At 37.2% G+C, this 26,231-nt stretch overlaps 2 protein-coding genes and 2 long non-coding RNA genes across 7 annotated transcripts; 2 read left to right on the top strand and 2 right to left on the bottom strand.

Annotated features, from left to right (window-relative positions):
* The first annotated feature begins 346 nt into the window (after positions 1 to 346).
* Positions 347 to 17,203, top strand: LOC108340177 (uncharacterized). 2 transcript variants are annotated; one of them, XM_017577393.2, is made up of 15 exons: positions 350 to 1,144; positions 1,245 to 6,192; positions 6,282 to 6,470; positions 6,901 to 7,015; positions 7,183 to 8,233; positions 8,996 to 9,443; positions 9,822 to 9,875; positions 9,997 to 12,847; positions 12,939 to 13,052; positions 13,190 to 13,320; positions 13,915 to 14,007; positions 14,140 to 14,409; positions 14,737 to 15,394; positions 16,116 to 16,191; positions 16,269 to 17,203. In XM_017577393.2, the coding sequence occupies exons 1-15, from the start codon at positions 933 to 935 to the stop codon at positions 16,366 to 16,368; spliced, it is 11,310 nt and encodes a 3,769-aa protein (XP_017432882.1). In that variant the 5' UTR covers positions 350 to 932; the 3' UTR covers positions 16,369 to 17,203. The 2 variants fall into 2 exon arrangements, with proteins under 2 accessions (XP_052734018.1, XP_017432882.1); XM_052878058.1 differs by lacking the exons at positions 16,116 to 16,191; positions 16,269 to 17,203 and having other exon boundaries at positions 347 to 1,144; positions 14,708 to 14,888.
* Positions 15,913 to 22,271, bottom strand: LOC128196593 (uncharacterized). 2 transcript variants are annotated; one of them, XR_008249043.1, is made up of 7 exons: positions 22,155 to 22,271; positions 21,987 to 22,035; positions 21,772 to 21,835; positions 18,170 to 21,612; positions 18,014 to 18,097; positions 17,480 to 17,550; positions 15,913 to 17,217 (listed from the first exon to the last, which is right to left on the bottom strand). It is a non-coding gene; the product is annotated as an uncharacterized LOC128196593 (long non-coding RNA). The 2 variants fall into 2 exon arrangements; XR_008249042.1 differs by having other exon boundaries at positions 18,014 to 21,612.
* LOC108338943 (extra-large guanine nucleotide-binding protein 1) lies at positions 21,021 to 24,818 on the top strand. 2 transcript variants are annotated; one of them, XM_052878059.1, is made up of 8 exons: positions 21,021 to 21,908; positions 22,042 to 22,179; positions 22,257 to 22,361; positions 22,440 to 22,613; positions 22,748 to 22,922; positions 23,153 to 23,394; positions 23,685 to 23,848; positions 24,033 to 24,818. In XM_052878059.1, the coding sequence occupies exons 1-8, from the start codon at positions 21,021 to 21,023 to the stop codon at positions 24,649 to 24,651; spliced, it is 2,505 nt and encodes an 834-aa protein (XP_052734019.1). In that variant the 3' UTR covers positions 24,652 to 24,818. The 2 variants fall into 2 exon arrangements, with proteins under 2 accessions (XP_052734019.1, XP_052734020.1); XM_052878060.1 differs by lacking the exon at positions 22,440 to 22,613.
* Positions 23,103 to 25,635, bottom strand: LOC128196594 (uncharacterized). Its single transcript, XR_008249044.1, has 4 exons — positions 25,390 to 25,635; positions 25,227 to 25,296; positions 24,000 to 24,616; positions 23,103 to 23,304 (listed from the first exon to the last, which is right to left on the bottom strand). It is a non-coding gene; the product is annotated as an uncharacterized LOC128196594 (long non-coding RNA).
* Between the last annotated feature and the right edge of the window lie 596 nt (positions 25,636 to 26,231).

Raw genomic sequence — 26,231 nt, forward strand, 5'->3', positions numbered from 1 at the left:
CAACTTAAACCCTTCAATTTGGAGAATTATTTTTCCTCATAATCACAAAGACCTGATATGCAATTTAAATTGCTTTTATGGAAGTTTTGTTTTTCCTTTTTATGGGAGGGTCCTTCAAATAAATAAAGTTAGTCAATTGTTTTTTTATTATTTAATTTTTGCATAACTCGGGTGAAAAACGAATAAGTTATTAGAGGTGATTTATTTATTATTAATGAAATAATTAATTTAATTAAAACATAAATAAATTTAAATAAATAATAATTTAAAAGAATAAAATGACAAAATAATTATTGTAATTTAAAATAATTAAATTTAAATTAAAAAATAAAAATAAAATGTGATTGTTTTAATTTAAAATGATATTTACTTAAATAATAAAATTGGAAAAAGAATTATATACAAGAAAAACTAATTTTGTTTGTATATAGATATAGATTTTTTTAATGAATTAAATAAAAACTGAAAAGTGAAATTAATTTTTTTTCTCTCTAAATCTATAAGAATAATAACACAAAATCTGTTAATTTTCCGTTTTTCTCTCTCTCCAACATCCAAACATGAGGATAAAAACTAAAAGTGAAAGAACTATTTTCTCTCCCAATGAACTCACTTGAAAACTTAAGATGAGTTTCATATTTTTAATCTGCTTTTAACGAGTATTTCATTTCAGTAAGTGTCATCTCATTTTTTTTATTTATAAGAATAAATAATTTTAAAAATATTATTACCATAAACATGTTCTTATTTCTCAGATGGACTAATTTTAAATTTTAAATATTGAATAAAATATTAAATTTATTTTTTCTAAATATTTCGCATGGCTTATTAATTTAGAGAAAAAAGAAATTGGGAAGAAGAGATGGAAGACAGAAAGGTATTAGTATGGTTCCTTGGTGGACATGGGAAGCAGAAAGCAATGAAACGCAGTGATGCAAGGAATTCACCAACACCAACAACACCAACACCTCGCTGCACTCGTCTCCGCGGCCCTCCCCAAGGACGATTCCGACGAAGACCCCTCCCCTCGCCTAGCAGCGATCCACTCCCTCCACCGCGCCATCCTCCACCCTCACAACTCCCTCCTCCTCTCTCACTCCGCCACTTTCCTCGCCCAGGCCTTCTCCCAACTTCTCTCCGACAAGTAACTTACTCATTTCACCTCACTCCGTTTTTGACCTAATTTCAAACTCACTTCACTCACACTACTCATCCTTTTTCAACTAACTTCGATTCTCCTGCAGATGCTACGAGGTGCGGCAGGCCGCGGTCACAGCCTACGGTGCGCTCTGCGCTGTGGCCGCTTCAATCCCTGTCGCTTCCAATGGAAGACAAAACCTCCTCTTGGTCGTCGACCGCTTCATCGGCTGGGCGTTGCCGTCTCTCAGCACAGCCGTCGCAGTCGATGGCACTAAAGAGCTCGCGCTGGAAGGCCTCCGCGAGTTCCTCAACGTTGGTGGAACAGACAGGTACGCTTTGCCTATTCTGAAGGCCTGTCAGGTGCTGCTTGAGGATGAGAGAACCTCTCTGGCTCTGTTACACAGACTTATTGGTGTTATTACTTTGATATCGTTGAAGTTTGTGAGGTGCTTTCAGCCTCATTTCCCTGACATTGTTGACTTGCTTCTTGGTTGGGCTTTGATGCCGGATTTAGCTCAGTCGGATAGGCGTGTTATTTTGGATAGCTTCTTGCAGTTTCAGAAGCATTGGGTTGGCAGTCTTCCCATGTCCTTGAGATTGCTCACTAAGTTCTTGGGGGACATGGAGGTTTTGCTTCATGATGGAACTCCAGGCACGCCGCAACAGTTTCGGCGGCTTCTTGCTCTGCTTTCTTGTTTTTCAACTATTCTGCAGTCCACTGCCTCGGGATTACTGGAGATGAACCTTCTTGAACAGATATGCGAGCCGCTTAGCGCCCTGTTGCCAAGATTGCTACGGTGTTTATCAATGATTGGGCAGAAATTTGGGTGGTCTGAGTGGATTGAGGATTCCTGGAAGTGTTTGACTCTTTTGGCTGAGATTTTGCAGGAGCGGTTTTCAAGTTTTTATCCTCTTGCTGTTGATATTTTGTTTCAGAGCTTGGAGTTTGGAGTGACAGTGCAGCGGCCAGGGTTGAAGAAGATTAGCTCTTTCCAAGTCCATGGGGTTTTGAAGACTAATCTTCAGTTGTTGTCGTTGCAAAAGCTTGGCCTCCTTCCATTGTCCGTGAAGAAGTTATTGAAGTTTGATGCATCGGTCTCTCAACTGCGGTTGCATCCAAATCATTTGGTGACTGGGAGTTCTGCAGCTACTTACGTTTTTTTGCTTCAGCATGCGAATAAAGAAGTCGTTGATGAAGCAGTCACCTCGTTGATTGAGGAACTGGAGCTCTTGAAGAGTTTAATAGGAAACAACAATGGCCATTCATATGAATTTAATCGTATTGTAGATACTAAAACATTTTCAGAAGCTGAGTTATTGGCCTTAATCAAGTTTGATTTGAAAGTACTATTAGCGTGTGTTTGCATGGGTGGGGACAACAGTTTGATTGGACAAAAGGATATTGCTTCATTGTATCTCAGGAGGTTAGAAAAGTTAGAGTTATTTATAACAAAACAGATGAATCCTTTTGAATTACCAATCCAGAATTTCATGGAGTTGCAGATCACTGTTGTTAAGACATTGGAGCGGCTAAATTCGGTTGAGTTCTTAATTAAGTGTTCTGTGAGAGAACAGAATTGTGAGAAGACTTTAGTTGAATTTCCAACTGAAAAGGAGGACAGAGATGATCAATTCAGTAATGAGCGTTTGGCTGTGATTACTGAGCATTTGGAGAAGTACAGCAAGCTCGTTGTAAAAGCCTTTCATATTTCTTCTCCTCTGGCAATTAAATTAATTGTTCTAGATTGGGGACAAAAGTTCTGCGAGAGTGTAATGGCAGTTAATAAGATCTCAAGCATTAGCGGTTTTTCCTACGAAGCATGTGAGTATGCTAGTGTAATCATGAACTTAGTTTTTTCACTTTTAGGTGGTACATTTGAGAGGGAACAGGAAGTGAGGTCACATGTTGCAATAACTCTGGAGATGTTTATGCAGGCAAAACTTTTGCATCCTGTGTGTTTTTATCCCTTAGCTGAAGTCATACTGGAGAAACTTGGGGATCCAACCATAGAAATACGGGATGCATATGTAAGACTTCTTGCCCATATTTTGCCTACTACTATATATTCTTGTGGTCTGTATGATTATGGAAGATTTAGGTCTGTTGACCCTGTGTTAGGAAACAATTCTAAGCTGCACTGGAAACAATTATTTGCCCTGAAGCAGTTGCCACTGCAACTGCACTCCCAACATCTTGTGTCAATCTTAAGTTACATTTCACAAAGATGGAAGGTACCTCTTTCTTCTTGGATCCAACGCCTCATTCATAGTTGCCGGAGTTCAAAGGATGCTATTTTAAGTCTGCCTGAAGAAACAGGAATTTTTGGTGCTAATTCTCCATGGTTGGATATACGAGTGGATGAAGACATACTTGAAAAAATCTGTTCTGTCAATAATTTGGCTGGTGCCTGGTGGGCTGTACAAGAAGCAGCTCGGTACTGTATTGCTACAAGACTACGGACTAACCTTGGTGGCCCCACCCAAACATTTGCTGCTCTAGAGCGTATGCTTTTGGACATTGCACACCTTTTGCAACTTGATAATGAGCAAAGCGATGGGAACTTAAGTATGATAGGGTCTTCTGGTGCTCACTTGCTACCAATGAGATTATTGTTGGATTTTGTTGAGGCTCTTAAGAAAAATGTATATAATGCATACGAGGGGTCTGTCATTTTACCACCTGCTACTCGTCAGAGTACTTTATTTTTTCGAGCAAACAAAAAAGTATGTGAGGATTGGTTTTCTCGTATTTGTGAGCCAATGATGAATGCTGGGTTGGCTGTACATTGTAATGATGCTGTTATTCAGTATTGTACACTGCGTTTGCAGGAGCTCAAGAATCTTTCTGTGTCAACTTTGAAGGAAAAATCTAGGACCCAGGTAACTGATAACCTCCACAATATCAGAGGAAGGTATAGAGGAGATGTCTTGAAAGTTTTAAGAGATGTTTCACTAGCTCTTTGCAAGAGTTCTGATCCAGAGTCTTTAATTGGCCTTCAAAAATGGGTTTCCATTACCTTCTCCTTACTCGGGGACGAAAACCAGTCCTTCAGTGAGGGTGGAACTGTTGGATCACTTTCTTGGATAAGTGGGCTTATATATCAGGCAAGAGGTGAGTATGAAAATGCTGCAGCTCACTTTACGCATTTGCTACAGACAGAAGAGTCACTCAGCTCCCTTGGTTCTGATGGTATACAGTTTGTCATAGCACGCATAATTGAGAGTTACACGGCTGTATCTGATTGGAGATCTCTTGAAACCTGGCTGTTAGAATTACAACAGCTTCGTGCTAAACATACTGGTCGAAGTTATTCTGGTGCTCTAACAATGGCTGGAAATGAAGTTAATGCAATCCATGCATTAGCACGTTTTGATGAGGGTGATTATCAGGCTGCATGGTCAAGCCTTGATTTGACACCTAAAAGCAATAGTGAGCTTACCCTTGATCCAAAAATAGCCTTGCAACGGAGTGAGCAGATGCTCTTGCAATCTCTGCTCTTCCAGAAGGAGGAAAAAAGTGATAAGGTACTGCGTGATCTGCAGAAAGCTAGGTCAATGTTGGAGGAACCACTTTCTGTTCTGCCACTTGATGGCTTAGCTGAAGCAACACCTCTTGCAATTCAATTGCACTGCATTTTCCTTGTAGAAGATAATTGCAAGCTTAAAACAAATCATGAGAAGGCCAAACAACTACCATCAATACTGAATTCTCTTGAATCACTGCCATCTTCCATTAGTAAAATCCGTCAAGATTGTAATCCATGGCTGAAAGTTCTTAGGGTTTATAAAACCATTTCCCCAAGTTCTCCCGTTACTCTAAAATTTTGCATTAATTTGCATAATTTAGCCCGCAAGCAAAATAATCTTTTGTTGGCAAATCGTCTGAACAACTACATAAAAGATCATGTATTTGCTTGCCCAGAGGAGAGGCATCGAAATCTTCTGGTCTTAAACTTGCAGTACGAGAGCATTTTACTACAGTATGCTGAAAACAAGTTTGAAGACGCTTTCACAAACCTTTGGTCATTTTTGCATCCTTGCATGGTTTCTCCCAAACCATCTATAATATCTGATGTTAAAGAGAGGATTCTGAAGGCCAAAGCATGCTTGAAACTCTCAGATTGGCTGAGACGAGATTATTCAGACTGGAGTCCAGAGGGTGTTGTTCTAAAGATGGCAGCAGATTTTGATTTGGCTGAATCGTCTCCACATGGCAAAGATGGCAGCAAAGAAAACTTAAGTTGCAAATCAAATTTGGGTTCTATTATTGAGGAAATTGTTGGTACAACAACAAAATTGTCTTCTAGTATTTGCCCCACCATGGGCAAGTCATGGATTTCTTATGCTTCTTGGTGCTTTAAGCAAGCAACAGACTCACTCCATGTTCAGAGTGAAACCATCCTTCATTCATGCTCGTTTTCTTCCATGCTTGTTCCAGAAATTCTACCTGACAGATTCAAGTTGACTGAGGATGAGGTTCAAAGAATTAAGTCATTGGTTTTGTGTCTTTTTCAGGACAATATTGATATGAAAGGTTTCACAGATGAACAGGAAGAACAAAGCTCTTGGCTTGATTCTGCAGAGCTCTCAATTAGTGAGAGTCCTCTGCAGAAATTGGTTTGGAATATAGTGAATGTTATAGAAACCGCTGCAGGGGCATCAGGTGCAGAAAACTCTGGTGGTGAATGTCTTTCAGACATGGTATCTTCTCAATTGAGGATTTGTTTGTTAAGCACAAATTTTGGGCTCAAAGAATCTGACATTAGTTTTGCATTGGATAATTTTGTTGATATTTGGTGGTCTTTGAGAAGGAGGAGAGTGTCCTTGTTTGGACATGCTGCTCATGGTTACATACAATATCTTTCTTATTCATCTTCCCGTATTTGCCATAGTCAAGTGCCTGGTTCTGAATATGAGACTTTGAAGCAAAAAGCTGGCAGCTACACCCTGAAGGCTACATTGTATATATTGCATATACTTCTCAATTATGGTGTGGAATTGAAAGATACTCTTGAATCTGCTCTTCTGGTTGTTCCTTTGTTGCCGTGGCAGGTTGAATGCTAGATCTCAAGTTTTTACTTTAACTTTCTGTTTCATGAGGAGTATAGTTAATTGAAATGTTACTGAAATTGTCGTTATAGGAGGTTACACCTCAACTGTTTGCACGTATAAGTTCACATCCTGAACAAGTGATTCGAAAGCAGTTGGAGGGTTTACTAACAATGCTGGCGAAACAATCTCCATATTCTATAGTGTACCCAATACTAGTTGATGTTAATGCTTATGAAGAGAAACCTTCCGAAGAGCTTCATCATGTGTTGAGCTGTCTGGTAATATTAAAATTTCTGTGTGCATTTGTAGCTTATGTATGTATTCTTTTTACTTCAAATATTCTCTTAACATCATGTGGATAATTTGGCATCAAAATTCTCACAACGTGACAATGGTCTCGTCTGCATTTAAAGACAGTGAAGTGTGGTCACTGATCAATTAATCTTTTTCAGGGATTTAGTAGTTTCAATTCTAGTGTCTGTAATATACTTTGGGTGGAAAAATACAAACTAATCTAGTTTCAGGCATAATAAGCATCTTGTTGACTACTCATTAGTTTGACCTAGCATATTTATCAAGACATGATGTGACGTGTTCATGGATTTGACCAACACTTCTATAGTTGTTACTGCTTTTAGACTGACCTTTTATTGACTTACTTTTTTGGAGTAGCAAATAGGATAATTAAAATTTACTTGTTCCATGCAGAGAGAACTTTACCCCCGACTGGTTCAGGATGTTCAGCTTATGATAAATGAACTCGGAAATGTTACTGTTCTCTGGGAGGAGTTATGGCTGAGTACTCTTCAGGATCTTCATACAGGTTGCTTACTGAATTTTTCCAATATTTTGTTGATCATGAGATCCATTTCATTGCATTGCATTGGATAATTGATGACTTCTTTTTTGGTGTTTGAGCAAGGCACATGAGATTTCTATTTATTGAATAATTAGGTGAAGAGAAATGGGGCTAACTATATTTTGTTGCAGATGTGATGAGACGGATAAACTTACTGAAAGAAGAGGCAGCAAGAATTGCAGAAAATGTAACACTTAGTCAGAACGAGAAGAACAAGATAAATTCTGCTCGATATTCTGCAATGATGGCTCCAATAGTTGTGGCTTTGGAGCGTCGGTTAGCTTCAACGTCTCGAAAACCTGAGACTCCTCATGAAGCTTGGTTCCAGGAAGAGTATAAAGACCAACTAAAATCAGCCCTGGTATCATTTAAAATCCCTCCAGTATCTTCTGCAGCTATAGGTGATGTGTGGCGACCTTTTGATAGTATTGCTGCATCCTTGGCCTCATATCAGAGGAAGTCTTCAGTTTCCTTGGGAGAAGTGGCTCCACATTTGGCTTTGTTATCATCTTCAGATGTTCCAATGCCAGGTCTTGAGAAACAAATGCAAGTACCGGACTCTGACAAAGCAACTGATCACCAAGGGGTTGTCACAATTGCTTCTTTTCATGAGCAAGTTACCATCTTACCAACAAAGACAAAGCCTAAGAAACTAGGTATACTTGGTTCAGATGGTCATAAATACACATATCTCCTCAAAGGACGAGAAGATTTGCGCCTTGATGCTAGAATCATGCAATTATTGCAGGCTATAAATGGTTTTCTGCATTCTTCATCTTCTGCATGTAGCAATTCTCTTACCATTCGCTATTATTCTGTGACTCCAATCAGTGGTCGGGCTGGCCTAATCCAGTGGGCGGGCAATGTGGTAAGTATTTACAGTGTATTTAAATCTTGGCAAACACGTGTCCAGCTAGCACAGTTTTTGGCATTGGGCTCTGCAAATACAAAATCTTCAGCTCCTCCACCTGTTCCACGACCCAGTGATATGTTTTATGGGAAGATCATACCTGCACTTAAAGAGAAAGGCATAAAGAGGGTGATTTCCCGAAGAGACTGGCCTCATGAAGTCAAATGTAAAGTTCTTCTTGATCTCATGAAGGAAGTGCCTAGGCATCTTCTTTACCAGGAGCTGTGGTGTGCTAGTGAAGGATATAAAGCTTTCAGCTCAAAATTGAAGAGGTACATCAAAGGAACTTCTGAATCTCTGGCGCATTTTGTGGTTATCCCATTTATAGTTAAACTGAATGGTTAAAGGTGTTCCCTGAATATGGATTTGGTTTTTGGGGATTTTTTTTTACTATAATATCTACAGGGATATACGTGACACTAACCATGAACTTGGTTCTCCATTTACACCTTGTTTGGTTGAGAATATAGTAGAGGATGAAATTCGTGTTGTATGGGATTTTTTTTTACTATAATATCTACAGGGATATACGTGACACTAACCATGAACTTGGTTCTCCATTTACACCTTGTTTGGTTGAGAATATAGTAGAGGATGAAATTCGTGTTGTATGTTTGATGGGAGAGAAAAAGAGGGAAAACAATTTTATAAAATGGTACGACCCACCATAGTATTTCTCATGTGCTCATAATCATCTCTCTATTTCTCTCCTCATCTCCCCTCTATTATTTCTCTTCAATCAAACACCTTTAATTTCTACTTCATTTGTCCTTTATTTCCATTCAACCTATTTCTCTCCTCTCTCTATCAAACAAAGCATTAAAACAATAAGTGTGGTTCAATCAATGTTTTGAAGGCTTTAGTTCTTTTATCATTAGTTGTCAAATACGGGTTGACTATTCTATTTGAATGTACCTCTTTCCAAGCTTGTGCTTGGCAAATGATGAACTTTTTTCTTTGAGGCAAGAATTTCTAATAGATTTGATACTCCAGTTAGCTTTACTATTATTATAATTGTCCACCATCAATTGTAGGTATACAGGAAGTGTTGCTGCAATGAGTATGGTTGGTCATGTTTTGGGACTGGGAGACAGGCATTTAGACAACATTCTTATAGATTTTTGTAATGGGGATATCGTACACATTGATTACAATGTGTGTTTTGACAAGGGACAAAGACTAAAAATTCCAGAGATTGTTCCTTTCCGTTTGACCCAAATAATTGAAGCAGCTTTAGGGCTAACTGGAATAGAGGGTAGCTTCAGATCAAACTGCGAGAAAGTTATTGGTGTTTTAAGGAAGAACAAAGATGTGCTTTTGATGTTATTGGAAGTGTTTGTTTGGGATCCACTTGTGGAATGGACACGAGGTGATTTTCATGACGAAGCTGCAATTGGCGGTGAAGAGAGAAAAGGTATGGAGTTGGCTGTCAGCTTAAGTCTATTTGCATCTCGAGTACAGGAAATTCGGGTTCCCTTACAGGTATGTACAGAACATAGTTCTACACAAGCAAGTATTTGTGTCTGACATAATTAGATAAGCAGTGTTCAAACCTTCTTGTGGTTGATATTTGGTTCAGATGTGTTAAAATAAGTGTGCATGTACGTAAATACTTTTGTGCTTCAAGCATTTGTGTAGTTTATGGATATTACACGACACATTTTAGAATTTGTGTGATGTATTTGAAATCGATTTGAACTCTTGATTTTTATTTAAATTCTTTAATTTGTAACCTTCAATTAGAAAATCCAGCGTGTGAAATTTGTCATACAGTATAGCTACGTGTTTGTATATATTTACTTGAGATCTATTCAACTTGTCTAATAAATGACTCTTTTTCTCCCTTAAATCTGTGAATAGGAACACCATGATCAATTATTGACTAGCCTGCCAGCTGTTGAATCGGCACTTGAGGTATTGATGAAATCAATGCCATGAAATTGTTTGGCTACATTTAAATTGTCTTTGTTTATTTATTTTTTTCTCAATTCATACTTTTTTTGAATTTGAATTAACTTTGAGAAGTATGTACTAGAGGTTTGGTGACGTTCTAAACAAATATGAGCTTGCCTCTAGTCTGTACTGTCGAGCTGACCAGGAGAGGTCAAGCCTTATATTGCATGAGACGTCTGCAAAGTCAATTGTTGCTGAAGCAACCAGTAATTCAGAGAAAATTCGAGCTTCTTTTGAAATTCAGGCTCGGGAATTTGCTCAAGCAAAGGCTATGGTTGCTGAGAAAGCTCAGGAGGCAATGACTTGGGCTGAGCAGCATGGAAGGATTCTTGATGCTTTACGGTGTAACTTAATCCCAGAAATAAATGCTTCTTTTAAGCTGAATAACATGGAAACGGTCATATCTCTTACATCTGCTGTCATTGCAGCAGGGGTTCCACTAACTGTTGTTCCTGAGCCAACACAGGCACAATGCCATGATATAGATAGGGAAGTTTCTCAATTCATAGTTGAGTTGGGTGATGGACTAACTTCTGCCACAGCTTCTTTGCAAGCATACTCCTTGGCCCTGCAAAGAATTCTACCGTTAAATTACCTTTCAACCAGTGCAGTGCATAACTGGGCACAAGTTCTACAACTTTCTATCAATGCCCTGTCATCAGATATGCTCTCTCTTGCCAGAAGACAGGCTTCTGAACTTATTGCAAAGTTTCATGTAGATAACAGTGATTCTATTAAATTCAGTCATGATGATCTCTGTTTCAGAGTGGAGAAGTATGCAGTTGAAATAGAAAAAATAGAAAAAGAGTGTGCTGAAATAGAGAGTTCTATTGGCTCTGAATCAGAATCAAAAACTAAGGATCGTCTCTTATATGCTTTTATGAAATTCATGCAGTCCATTGGTCTTTTAAGGAAGGAAGTTGGAATATCTTCTATTCAATCTAAATATGACAGTGAGATGAACAATGCTAGACCTTTAGGTGAGCTAGAAGAGGAGAGGGAGAAAGTATTTTCAATTTTGAATATTGCCGTGAGTTCACTTTATAACGAGGTTAAGCATAAAATATTAAATATTTATAATGATGCATCCGGAGGGAGAAATCAATACAATATGTTACAGAATGATTCTGGAACTATTTTTGCTGAGTTTGAAGAACAAGTAGAAAAATGTAATCTTGTGACAGAATTTGTTCGTGATCTATGCCAATTTATAGGAAAGGACATCCCTTCTGTTGATATTAACCAAGTTCGTTTGAAGATTTCTTCTGAAAGTAATTGGGTTTCCATTTTCAGTAATATTTTAATTTCCTGTAAAGGACTGGTTAGTCAAATGACAGAAGTTGTTCTGCCAGATGTAATACGAGCTGCTGTTTCATTAAATTCAGAGGTTATGGATGCATTTGGATTGATCTCACAAGTTCGGGGATCTATAGAAACTGCACTGGAGCAGCTTATGGAGGTTGAAATGGAGAGAGTATCACTTATTGAACTTGAACAGAATTATTTTGTTAAGGTTGGTCTTATTACTGAGCAGCAGCTGGCCCTTGAAGAAGCTGCAGTTAAGGGCAGAGATCATCTTTCTTGGGAAGAGGCAGAGGAACTTGCATCCCAAGAGGAAGCTTGTAGAGTACAACTGGACCAACTTCATCAAACATGGAATCAAAGGGATGTAAGGACTTCGTCTCTTACCAAGAGAGAAACAGACATTAAAAATGCCTTGATTTCTGTGAATTGTCAATTTCAATCTCTTGTTGGTGTGGAAGAAGAAAGGGAGCTACATATTTTGAGAAGCAAAGCACTACTGGCCTCACTTGTTAAGCCTTTCTTGGAATTGGAATCCATTGATATTTTGCTGTCTTCGACTGATGGTTCAGTTGCCATGCCCACGAGTAAATTTCATACTTTGACAGATTTGATAAACTCTGGGAATTCTATATCTGAATATGTCTGGAAAGTAGGAGGTCTATTGGATAATCATTCCTTCTTTATTTGGAAAATAGGAGTCATAGATTCTTTTCTTGATGCATGCATTCATGACATAGCTTCATCAGTTGAGCAAAATCTAGGCTTTGACCAATCACTCAATTTTATGAAGAAAAAACTTGAAATCCAACTTCAGAAACACATTGGTCACTATTTAAAAGAAAGAGTTGCTCCTAGTTTACTGGCTTGTTTAGATAAAGAAAATGAGCACTTGAAGCAACTTACAGAGTCATCAAAGGAACTTGCTTTAGACCAGGGGAAAAAGGATGGGGCTGTGAAAAAAGTTCTACTTATGCTCGAAGAATATTGTAATGCACATGAAACTGCTAGAGCAGCAAAATCAGCTGCTTCTATCATGAAAAAACAAGTGAATGAGTTAAAAGAAGCTCTTCGAAAAACTGCCCTTGAGGTAGTTCAAATGGAATGGATGCATGATGTTAGTTTGAACCCATCATATAACAGAAGAATCAGATTTGAGAAGTATCTAGATACTGATGACAGCTTGTATACAATCATTTTAAATCTCAACCGGTCTAAATTACTGGATAATGTGCAATCTGCTGTATCAAAAATCACAACATCAATGGATTGTCTTCAATCTTGTGAACGAAATTCTCTTATGGCTGAAGGACAACTTGAGAGAGCAATGGCTTGGGCTTGTGGAAATTCTAGTAATTCTGGAAATACTTCAACCACAAATTCAGGAATTCCTCCTGAGTTCCATGAACATATTAAGAATCGGAGGCAGATTTTATGGGAATCTAGAGAAAAGGCATCGGACATTGTGAAGTTGTGTGTGTCAGTGTTAGAGTTTGAAGCATCAAGAGATGGGTATTTGTTTATACCAGACCAACCTTATCCCTTTAGGAGTAGTGTTGATGCCAAGACATGGCAGCAGGTGTACCTGAATGCACTAACAAGATTAGATGTTACTTTCCATTCTTATTCACGTGAGTTTGCTATTTTCCTATGTTTGTTGAACTTCCCCATTAGTTGAACGTCTGCATAAAGGGAATATGTACTCTCCTTTTCTTGTGATAGGTACTGAACAAGAGTGGAAGCTTGCACAATGCACTGTTGAAGCTGCTTCCAATGGATTATATACTGCTACCAATGAACTCTCCATTGCCTCTCTAAAAGCAAAGTCAGCTTCAGGTAGAGCTTGCCATCTTGATTACTGTTCATGTACACATTGAATTTCACACATGCACATGCATATGCATGTTTTCTTTCTATGTTGATGTATCAACATTGTGGTTGCATGTGTTGAATTTTCTTTGCCTTTTTTATAGGTGATTTACAAAACACGGTTCTTTCAATGAGGGACTGTGCATACGAGGCTAGTGTTACACTGTCTGCTTTTGCTCGGATTTCGAGGATCCAAACTGCACTAACTTCAGAAAGTGGTTCAATGCTTGAAGAGGTAGTGTCCAAATTGCATCGTTGTTGTATGTTAATGTGAAGTATAATGTTTAAATAATTCTTTCAGATAGTTTATTTAAAGAATTTGATATTTGTATTGATGTCAATCCATGCATTGTGCACATGTTTCTTTAGAGATAATTTTGAAACCGCTAGTTTATAAGTAGGCAAAATGATTTTAGGTTAATGAAATTATGCTTTGCACCTGGTCTTTAAATCTTAACATGACCCACGTTGTTCACAGATTAAATAAAAATAACGTAAATGTAGTTTGATGAAATTTTTCAAAAATTTTCTGGCTCCATGGATCATTCTTTTAGCAATCCTGAAATTGTTTGACCAACTTGTTAACGAAGTAATGGTAAATTACTGGCCCCTCCCCCTCCCAAAATAATCCCAATTCAATAAAAAGGATTAGTATGCATTTGAATAAGGGTTCTGTTCCTCTTCCTCATCACCAGATCTACTGTTTCTTATAAATATATGATTACCATCACAAAATTATTACAAATAATTTACTACCGGTTCCATTAATTACCATTATGTCCTCTTCCTATTTTTTTTTTTGGAAACCAAATATTTCTTCGCTTTGTAGGTTTTAGCAATAACTGAAGATATACATGATGTTTACAATCTGGGGAAAGAGGCAGCTGGTATCCACCTTTCTCTTATGGAAGGCCTTTCAAAGGTTTATTTACCTCTTGTATCTCAGTTTGTAAAATAGTGACGTTTAGGCTTTGCCTTAGCTGTCAATTTTATATTTCCTGATGTTAAGCTTCCCTAACATCATTTTTGTACTTTGGTGGTTTTGTTTGTTTAGGCAAATGCAATCCTTTTTCCACTTGAATCGGTGCTGTCTAAGGATGTAGCTGCTATGGCTGATGCAATTGATAGGGAAAGTGAGACCAAGAAGGAAATATCACACATCCATGGGCAAGCTATATATCAATCATATTGTTTAAGAATCAGGGAGGCTTGTCAGACCTTTAAGCCCTTGGTACCCTCTCTGATGTTAGCTGTGAAGGGACTTTATTCATTGTTGACAAGGCTAGCAAGAACCGCTAATGTCCATGCTGGCAACCTGCACAAAGTAATCTGACAGTTTCAAGCTATTCCTGTTCTTTCTCTCTCTCTCTCTCTCTCTCTCTCTCTCTCTCTCTCTCTCTATATATATATATATATATATATATATATATATATGTATATATATATGTATATATATATATATATGTATATATATACATATCATATGGCGGAACTTTGTCCTTTAACCATATTCAGCCATTGATAACCTTGATCTATATGCGTGTGTTTATATATCTGTATATAAAAACAACCACTACTTCAGTCAAATCTTTTGACTGGCCACGGATTTTTTTTTTTTGTAGTTTGAAAGATCCACATTCTCTGTTTTCAGGCGCTTGAAGGAATAGGAGAAAGTCAGGAAGTAAAATCAGTGACTACTACTTTGTCAAGATCAGATGGCGGGGGTGGTGATGCTGTTGAGTTTGATGGTAAAGAAGGGGTGGGTCTCTCTAGGTCTGAAGATGATAAAACTGATGATTTCATTGGCTTTTCTCGACTTAGTTTGGAAGACAAAGGATGGATATCACCCCCAGATAGCATCTGCTGTACTGACTCTGGATCTGACATGACAGCAACCGAAGTTAGTCTTCCTGATAGCTTGAATGATTCAGCAGGAAATAAAGACCTGCTTTCACAGGGGTCTAGTAGTAGAAACCCCACAGGTCATATGCATACTGCTCTATTCTTTCAAACTGAAGTAGAAGAAATCTCACCCTTTGGGCTGTCACAATCTTCTCCTGTAGAAACTGATCTTAATGGTTCTGGTTCTGTGAAATCAATCAATGAGGCCACTGAACATTCTGAAGCAATAGTTGTACTAGGTGATAAAACTGCTGCCATCCCTGCTAACTCCCAAAATCCAACAAATGAGAACATAGACAAATTTGATTCAGCAGATGAGCCCCTTTCTGCAAAAGAAATTAAAAATGCTACAGAACACCGTGAAGCTCGTGATCTGAACGTAAATGCCAATACTCGTGTTGGAAGGGGTATGTACAAAATCTTTATATATTATTTTTTTGTATCACTGCTTATTTAATTTATTAATCCCATATCAGTAGAATAAATAACCAGTTTTTCATTAAAATTTGTAACCCTCTCTAGTGGTGTTCAATAAATAAACACATGAAAGAATATGAACCTTACAAAATTAATGTTACCCATTTCTAATAAAAAAGAAAACCCACTGTCCTAAATGATATAAATGGACACTGGTTGCCTTCTGTATAATGATTACACAATTATTTTGTGGGGCAAAATTAAGTTGGCAAGGAGTTGTAATGAGCCGTTGAGTAGACAGTTTCTTTTTCTTTAGTTTGATCTTACTTTGAGTTTTTCTTTTAAATGTAAAAAGTAAGGAGAAAGTGTGGTCTTATGATCTGTTTTTCCTTTCATTTCCTTGCTCGTTTTAGAAGAGACTGACTTAGTGTCCAGATCTTGTCTTGATCACAGTTAAAATTATCTAAAATGTTTTAATTTGACTATGGAACAAGTTGTGGAGATTGCATTTTGATATCCAATGATATTCATGAACTGTATTTTTTGAAAAATAAAAAATAAGAAACAGTAATAAAACCACCAAGTAATCTTCTACGCCTACTAGTACCTCATTATTACTATGTCGTTCAGACATCATAATTTCTTATGTGATTGCATGTAAAGGAATTGACATGCTCTTCTTCATCTGTGGATATTTGAACTTTATGCTAGGTAAAAATGGTTATGCCTTGTCAGTATTGAGGCGGGTTGAGATGAAAATTGATGGTCGAGATATCTCTGAAAGCAGGTAGGTAGGATATTTTCGCAATCACAAAATCTTCTACTGAATTGTTTTATTAATGTTGGGCCTTCTTTGGATTGCAGAGAAATTGATATTGCAGAGCAAGTAGATTATCTACTAAAGCAAGCCACTAGTGTAGATAATCTATGCAACATGTACGAAGGTTGGACACCATGGATCTGAGGTTTCAAGAGGTTCCTCAGACTGGAGCATCTTAAGTCTCATTCCCAATATTATGCAAGAATCGGCCTCAAGCCTCGTTCCGTTGACCACGCTGAGGAATAGGTCCTTAGGCCAGCTATTTTTTCCTGGTGATGCAGGAAGCCACCAGAACAAAGTTTTTGCAGGTCCCATTAATCAAGCCATTTGTTGAAGTATTTCGCTGATCACAATCACTGATCTATCCAGGGCCAAACTGTGTAGCTTCTGCCGTCCTCTTGATTTCAGCTTTTGTCGAGGCAGAGTTACTATTTTTCACCTTACATGTGGACTTTCATCTACCATCCCACAGTGAAGTCCCAGGCTCACAGCTGGTCTCGTGGGAGATGAACAAGGATTACCATGCCTTCCTTCCCTCCTGGTTTAAACAGTGTAGTGTAGCTTTTAGCTCCTGCAACTTGCATAGCCATACTGATTGAGGAGCACGTTTTGGATCCTCAGCTCTTGAAGGCTGAAAGAATGTTTTGTTTCTGGCTGGAGCATCATACTATTGCTAAATTCACGTCCAGGATGTATTACACGTATCCGTGTAATCATTTATCAGTTGATAGGTCAAGTAATCAATTGCGCATTGCTAATCTCTCATGTAATTGCAGCGTGTTTGGTTTCTCATTGGCTAGCGCACATCGGTTTGAAGCAACGAAGACCAGCTTATGCGGTTTTTACTTGGAGATTGGAGCTTATGACGAAATTTGTAACTTTCAATTCCATTTGTCATATTTCCGCTCTTTTATTCTTTTTTATCCACTCCCATACATGTACCTAAAGTTGCCTTCGTATGCATCCCAATATTCTATCACTTTCCTCTTTTCTCTGGTATTATACCGAAGAAAAATATGGTAGGTGAAAACGAAAATTAATAAACATAACTGAGAAATAAATTAAAATTAAAATAGTAATTTGAAAATAGAAGATAAAAAAAAATATACATATAGGTAAACAATAACAGTAAATTTAACCATTTTTTGAATTATTTCTAGTTCTTTCTCTTTTTTATCTTTTTAAATACTTCAGCTCATTTTTATTTATCTCGTTGACGAGTTAACCTAGTTATGTAAGAGCTTGGATTGAATACCTAAGCCTTCATTTGCCTCTTACAAGAAGTTGACCGGACGATTCTCCTGGGTTTAATTGGAAAAGAAAGTCCTGAAGATAATGATAAAAGAAAAGAAAGTCACGTCACTGTGCTAATCACAGTATTAGTAAGGGAAAATATCTTTTTAACAACTCTTTTTTAACAATTTTTTGACAACACAGACGTGGTGGCTTATGATTGGTTCGTTTTAAATATTTTTCTGAAAACAAATTCAAACAGACCAATAAAGCAATGACACATGACCCATTGTCAAAAAATTGTTAAAATTTGTTGTTAAAATATCATGATCCATTAGTAAGAGAGTAAAAACAAGAAATAATCTACCCATACCAAGATATAACATAATTTTATTACGTTGCGCGTTTAATTATTATATTGTTTAAAAAAATATATTTTAGAATGTTATTACACGTATTTATGATAGATTATGGACTGCTTTGGTGCCCTTTGCTATCATAAACATAATAATACTATAAATAAATAAAATTAGTAATAATAAATAAAATATCTCACCTTTCTTTTCAATTTCATCATCTATCTCGCTTAAAAACAAAGGCTCCAGGAATACGCTGATGCGTTATGCCTTCTATTTCTTACCTATTAAAAAAATAAAGGTTTAATACATCATTTGGTCCTTACTTTTGGGGGTTTTGTTCAAAATGATCCCACCTTTTGAAAAAGTTCAGTAAAGTCCCATATTTTGGTTTAAAATGTTCAATTCGGTCCTTTTCGTGGACGGCGTTAGAAACTTAACAGTGGTGGTGCTACTGTGGCGAAATTTGAGTGAGCTGTCATGTTTTGATGGTTACGTGGCACTGTAAATTGGGGAAATATCCTAAATTGGGGAAAACCCTAAAGTTTTAATAACCCTAAACCCTAAATTAGAATCAGAAACCCTAAATTAAGGAAAAATCCCCAATATCAAAACCCCGACCCTCAACCGGTTAGTCTTGCTCATATTTCCCTCCAACAGCACCGCAAGGGACTAAGGGATAGGAGAATGAGACTTTCTCTTAATGTTGCAAGGAGGTTTTTTGGTTTGCAAGATATGTTGGGCTTTGACAAAGCTAGCAATACCATGGAGTGGCTGCTGAACCAAGCAAAAGCTGAAATCAATCGTCTAGCAAAGGAGAAAAAGAAGTAGAAGAAGAGTGTTCACCGTAGTTGCTGTAGTGCTGATTCGGAATGTGAAGAAGGTATGTCTAGTCTGGATGAGGTTGCAGGGAGTAGAAATGAAGAAGCAGGAGAAGATTGGGGATTTTTCCCCAATTTAGGGCTTCTGATTCTAATTTCCACTTTAGGGTCCCCAATTTAGGATATTTCCCCAATTTATAGTGCCACGTAACCATCAAAACATAACAGCTCACTCAAATTTCGCCACAGTGGCACTACTATCGTTAAGTTTCTAACGCCGTCCACGAAAAGGACCAAATTGAACATTTTAAATCAAAATATGGGACCTTACTAAACTTTTTCAAAAGATGGGACAATTTTGAACAAAACCCCCAAAAGTAGGGACCAAATGATGTATTAAACCAAAAATAAACAAATAAAAATACTTTAATTAAATTTTAAGTATTTCATAAATTAGAATAATTTTAATTGAACTCTTATTGAAAAATATTTTCTAAATATTTAATATTTTTCTATTTTTTAGTATTTTACTGTTGAAATAAAAATCAAAATATTATTTTAAACATTCAATAACTCAATTCAAAAACCTCTATCACGTAAAACTACACCAAAATATTAGATATTTGATCCAGTTTTTCTTTTTTAACCGGAGAGGATCTTTTTCCCAATTGTTTAAATTAGCAATCGCACACAGATCCAAAAGAAGAATCTCGTACCCTGCTCTGAGGCAAGTGGCACTTCCACAAGTGCCACGCATGTTGTTTATCTTTCATGCTGCAACACGGTTTCACGCCATCAGATTTTCATGCGTATATAATAACATGAAATCTAAGATTCTAGTTCCTGTTTTACGTTTCAGTTTCAAACTCACAAAAAGAACACAGTTTCCAAATAACGCTTCACTTTATCTCAATCTTAACACCCCAATGACCTCACTCACCTTATATATATATATATATTCAAACATACTTCTCACATCAAACTAAACATTACCAGAAGTCTCTTTCTTGTTTTTGCTGTCATCTCAATTTCAGTCACTTATTTTTCATACCAGCTCTCTGATTATTGATTTTCAGTTTTTGCTGCTAATTCGGTAGATTTCAAGTCATGTCTGCACTGGTGGATATATGGACAAGCGAACAGTCCAAGCTAAGGGAAAAAGATGCTGCTTCCATTCAACACGAATCTGCTCAATCCCTCCAGAAAATGGTTCAGAACTCATCTGGGTTGGCTGAACTTGCTGCCAAACCCATGCAAGTTAACAAGCCAAGGTTGCTCTTTTCGGAGGCTTCACTTTCCATGCTTGTTCAATGTTTTAGCCCTTGAAGAAAGCAATAAATGCTTAACTCACTTTATTTCTTCCTTTCAAAGTTAGAATCATGTGTGTTATGTATATATATATATATATATATATATATATATATATATATATATATATATATATATATATATATATATACTGCTCCTTCATATTTCTAATAAAATCACCTGTTTGGTTTTTCTTTTCTTCTCTTAATTTGACACCAAATCGTTTTGAAGTATATGTTTGATGATGAATCATCAATCAAATTTTGTTACTATTCGCTACCAATAACCTCGAGTAAATAAAATATATACACTCATCGTGTAAAGGCATGTGGAGACTATGCTAATCATCGGTATAACCTCATACCAAGTTTACCACTTTCTATTAAACCAAGTTTAGATAAGGTTAGTCAAAAAAATAGACAAAAAAGAAAGTTTATTATTATCTATTCTGAGAGGAATGTTCTACCTGAATTCTGTAAAACTCGGTCCTTCTAGAGAAATGGAAAACCAGAACGCGTTATAATTAAGTATATTTAATCATACTAGCCACTCATAGATATATATATTTTTTGGAGGTGTTGTTGACTATGCTTTTAAAATATATAACTGGGCATGTGTCAATTTCCATTGACTTGTTCCTTTCTTTTAGCAAATTACATTTTCATTCAAAGGAAGTTATTAATATACATAAAAATGCTTTTCAATTATTCAAAGGTGACATGACAACAGATACTTAAGGATTAAACACACGAACCATAGCTGTTGGTGTAGTTTGAAAAGTTCCACGCCGTCGTTGTTGTCCATTTCTTTTCTCAGCAATTTCCATTCCAACGTTTTGAATACGTTGTTCGATAAACCAAAACATTTGCCACTCTTTCCCTCGCAAGTCTTCTTCATATACTCTCTACCAATTGCCACTCACTTAGCTGTTTCCTAATTCAGATATTACGTCACAGAAAATGAGTGGCGGTGGAGGAACAGCATAAGCAGCATCAAGTTGTGTTGATTTGATCAGAGTGAAAAGGTTTGTTTCAGTTGGTTTTTGAAAGTTTTACTCTGGAATGATATATTACCGTACATGGCTTCGCTTCTGAAAAATCTACGTCCCGGTGTGCCTTCAGTTCATGATGCTGGTGGTGATTTCAGCTATGAGTACTCTTTTGCTGAGGAATACAAAGGCCCTCCTCTTGGCTACTCCGTCCCAGAAGTTCTTCCTTTCAACCTTGACCAAGTCCCGTTTGCGCCTGTTGCTCATTCTCCTCCTCACAACTTGTCCCTCCCAGTTATCCAACCCTTTAGAAAAACCAATGCAGAATTGGCTTCAAAAACTGCTTCTGTTTCTTCTGATCCACTGTCTCGCGAACAAGAGGATCATGATGATGATGACGACGACCCTTTAAACCCAAAACATGTTAAACGGCCCTCCGTGGTGACTTTTCGTAATCCTGAGACAAATGAGATAGTGGAGGATGAAGAGATTGTTGAACCTGCAGGTGGAGAAAGTAGTAGCAACAATAGTAAACGTGTGAGGCCGCATGCCGAGAGAGTTGGGAAGAAGGGTTCGTGCTATCGATGTCTTAAAGGGAGTCGTCTAACTGAGAGGGAGGTTTGCATTGTTTGCAGTGCAAAGTTTTGTCGCAACTGTGTGCTTAGAGTAATGGGGTCCATGCCTGAAGGCAGAAAATGTGTCACTTGCATTGGTCACAGAATTGATGAGAACAAGCGAGGGAGGCTTGGAAAACCTTCTCGGATGCTCAAGTACTTGTTGTCTAAGGGAGAAATGAAACAAATCATGAAGGATGAGATGTTTTGTGAAACAAATCAAATACCAGCAGAAGATGTTATTGTGAATGGAGAACCTCTTGACTGGGATCAGCTCACGCTGCTTTTGACCTGTTCAAACCCCCCAAAAGGATTGAAACCGGGTTTCTATTGGTATGATAAAGCATCTGGCTTTTGGGGAAAGGTGATCATCAACTCCAACCTTATTGATACTCTTTTTTGTTAGTTCAATCTGAGTGAAGCTTAATGAACTTGAACTTACCCTTTATACTTTTCACAAGCAAAGCTCAAATATGGTGTACTGCTTGATCCTGCAGGAAGGTCAACGACCTTGTCAAATTATTAGCCCACAGTTGGAAGTTGGGGGCCACTTGCAGAGAAATGCAAGCAATGGAAAGACAGAAGTAACTATAAATGGTCGAGAGATTACCAAAGAAGAGCTATGGATACTGAAGGTGGTTGTTGATCTGTGCACTTTCATAGTATACATTTTGAAACTGTTAAACTCAAGTGTCACTTTGTTTGATTGCAGTGGGCAAGAGTGCCATGTGATGGAACAACTGACTTTTGGGTGAGCCATGATGGATCATACATGGAAGTGGGACAGAAGAATGTGAAGGGGCATATATGGGAGAAGGTAATTGATGTTGTTTAGCTTTTCTTAAGCTATAAATCTCTTGTAAATGACTCTGGTATATGTGCATGTTTTTGACAGCCTACAGTGAAGTTTGCTTCTCTAATTCTATCCCTGCCAGTTCCTTGTAGTTCCTTAACTCCTTCTGGCGAAGGAGAAAGTGGAATTAGCAAACACAACATTGAACAGAAAATGCTTTACAAATATTTACTTGTCGGTTCTGTCAATTCTGGAACATGTACGATATATAAACAGGTAATATGCTGCTAGAGGGAATTATTTTGTCATGACATTGTTTGGTATCTCTCTGACATCTGAATAACTGTCTGTAATTTTTATGTTGAAGGCTTGAGTTTTGTGACACTTAGACTGAACCATTTATATTGCAGGCCAGGCTTCTGTATAATGTTCCTTTCTCTGAAACCGAGCTTCACAACATCAAGCTGGTAATTCAAAGAAACTTGTATAGGTACCTTGGTATCATACTAGAGGCGCGAGAAATTTTTGAGGAGAGTTTGTATAAAAAAAGTAACGAACAACATGTTGGTGAATCAACTTCTTCTGGTAATTGCTTTTCTTTGAATATATAAAAAGATAACTGGGAGGTCTGCGCTGTCTGAATGAAGTGTTTATCCACATTTCATTGCAAACCTTTTCCTTTTGCATTCTTTTTGAACATCATAAAGCAAAATGGCCTCATCCATGCAGTCTTTGATAACAAGATTAATGCTAATTTCCTCATTTGCTAAACAGAATGTTAAGGAGAAAAGTTATTGATGTTTAGTTTACAACAGGGACTACTGGAGAAATTATTGACACGACAACCTATTCCATTAGTCCAAGACTAAGAACTTTCTCCGATTGGCTACTCCAATACATGATGTCTGGCAACTTGGATGAAATATTTCCAGCAGCTGCTCGTGAATATGCCCCACTGGTGGAGGAACTGTGGAGGGATGCAGCCATTCAGGCCACGTACAACAGGAGAAATGAAATAAAAAATCTGCCACAAACTGCTAGCTATTTTCTTGAGCGGGTAAGAAAATGTTTAGCCCCCACAGATTCATCATCATCGCATCATAATTCATTTCTACTTTCATAAAGTTCTTTTTTTTTTTCTACTCTGCTGCCATTCTCTATACTAGAGTTGTTACACAGTTCACAAGGTTAATAATGCTCTATTACAGAATAGAAAGTATTTATCTTGTCTTTTCTCCTCTTTCTAATCCCTCTTGAACTTCTTGAGTTAGTTTAAGTTTGATACAGGATTATGTAACACAAGATTATCTCAATCTCACAGATATCTAAATATTTCTTCGGATGCAGTCTGTTGAAATTTCCAGGATAGATTATGAACCCTTGGACATGGACATCTTGTATGCTGAAGGGATAACCTTATCCAATGGACTTTCTTCCATGGAATTTTCATTTCCTGTGTCAGCTCATGAGGACTCATTGGACCCTGTTTATCGACATGATCCTTTACTCAGGTCACCTTTCATTTCATCAAGTTTACACATAGATAAAATAACAATCTTCAGTTCTGTAGTTATGCACTTCATTTTTCAATTCCAAACCAAAACTAAGCTAGCTGATTATGCCACTCAAAGCATAAACCTTGTAATGGATAAAACAACTTACGGCACTGCGTTGAATCTTTGTTTGTGCTTGTAGGTATCAGCTCATCAGAGTACATCCAAAAAGCCTTGGAGAAAAGTGCAAGTGGTTAGACATGTTTGAAGACACTGATGTAGTCTTGTTCTCAGTGGCCTTGACTGACTATGATGAGTACACGGTAGACAGTAAAGGAGCTGTTACCAACAAAATTTTAGCTGCCAGACATCTCTTTCAAAATATCATCACTCATAGAGTCTTCAGCAACACGAAATTTCTTCTCATATTGACCAAGTTTGATCTGTTTGAGGAAAAGATTGAACAGGTTCCTCTAACACAATGTGAATGGTTTTTGGACTTCGATCCAGTTATTAGCCACAATCATAAAACCGCCAGTATTAGCAAACGTAGCAACCATCCTCCACTGGCTCAACGTGCTTTTCAATACATTGGTATGAAGTTCAAGAGCTGGTTCAATTCTCTAACTGGTCGAAAGCTGTTTGTTTCACTGGTTTCTGGATTGGAACCTTCTACTGTTGATGAAGCTCTTAGATATGCCAGAGAGGTTATGGTGTGGCAAAAATGGGACCCCTCTTTGAGAAATGAGAAGTCTGAGATAACATCCACAACTTTTGAGGCAAGCTCTGAAGAAAAATATAATAACTATAATCAACCCTAGAAAATTCTCTACTTTTTTCCTCACATTTTGGAACCAGTCAATAGTACTGGATTAACATTGTTGTCACCACCATATAATAAGTAATCTCTTCCAGATATGCTCTGTAAATGTGACTTTAGAATGACAATTTCATGTATGATATAATAAATCAAAATTACATTCATTCATGTTTGATTAGAAATACACAAAATCTATACTTGAGATTAAAATATTCTGTATAAATTTTATTGCAAAGTCTAAGATAAAACCATTCAAACACAATTCATTTCACTTTAAATATAATTTTAACTAAAATTGATTTTGTAGAATCAAAGTCACTCAATATTTAAGTTTGCCAAACATTAAATTGCAGAAGCTACAGGATCATTTTTCATGCTGACACAGCTGCAGAATGAAAAAATCTTGCTTTTACTCTGCTGAAATATATTTTGCTATCACCTTTTGATATTATGATACAAATTGTTAAATATCACCCTTTATAGTGCACATTGTTGAATGGAGCTTTGTGACAAAAATCAATGAACTAATGGAGCTTTGTGACAAAAATCAATGAACTGGGGTGAGGTGAGTATAACCTTTTTGTCACGTACTGACCCTGATATTTTTTAGGCTTGAAAAATATCCTGGAAAGAAAGGTGCTCCAAACTTTTATGCGAATAAAAAAATGAAAATTAGCAGAAAATTCGGATATTTTTTGTTCATAAAAGCAAGAACAGACAATTTAACCAACAATCTCACCAAAAGGCACCCCTTTATGAGAAAGAGAAAGTCATTTCTGTTTACCTTTTCCTGTAAAGTATCATAAAATCAAGGTTTAATTGATTTTCACTGTACTAATTACGTTGCATAAGCACCAATAATGCACTGATTTTAACTTTTCCACAAGATGAAATCCACCGACACATCTAAAGAGATTATAATTGCATATTTACATATATCGAGTCAACAAAACTAAAACAGAAGAACTGAAGTATATAATCAAACATGAAATTAAACTCAAAAAAAACTGGTATACCAAATACCATGTTTGTTTATATCAGAACTTATGTACAATAGTTCATTACACTTCCATTACATAACTCGCAGGCTAAGAACTGAGATAGACAACTAGAAATGGAATATACAAAACATATTGATTCTGCTATTGCTCATTCCTTGAAATCAGCAAGAACATCCTTAATGAAAAACATATCACCAAGGCACAAATCGATCCATAAGCAAACACATGGTTGCCTCTGACATGGTTCCACTGTTGTCTCTGGTAACTGCAGTGTTCTTCTTCTGTGCTTCCATTTCTTCCTGTTCCCTTTCTGATCCTTCTTTGGCTTTGGACAAGAAAGGCTTGCGTGAAAGTACTTTTTCTCTCAGCTTTGCAAGCTCCCCAACCCACACCTCTACAACAGCAGACATTTTTTTCAGCAACTGCAAACCAGTGAGGTAAAAGACTTTGTTTTGTTGATTTTGCTTTGAGCTTTTGCTTTGTGTTTTTGCATGAAGATGGATGGTGAAGAGAGTGTGGTTTATATAGGAAGAAAGTAGAAAGGGTATGTGAAAAGGTAGAAGCTTTTGGAGCACCTTGG

This window comes from Vigna angularis, chromosome 5 (assembly GCF_016808095.1).
Source record: "Vigna angularis cultivar LongXiaoDou No.4 chromosome 5, ASM1680809v1, whole genome shotgun sequence".
In the NCBI taxonomy this organism is placed as follows: domain Eukaryota; kingdom Viridiplantae; phylum Streptophyta; class Magnoliopsida; order Fabales; family Fabaceae; genus Vigna; species Vigna angularis.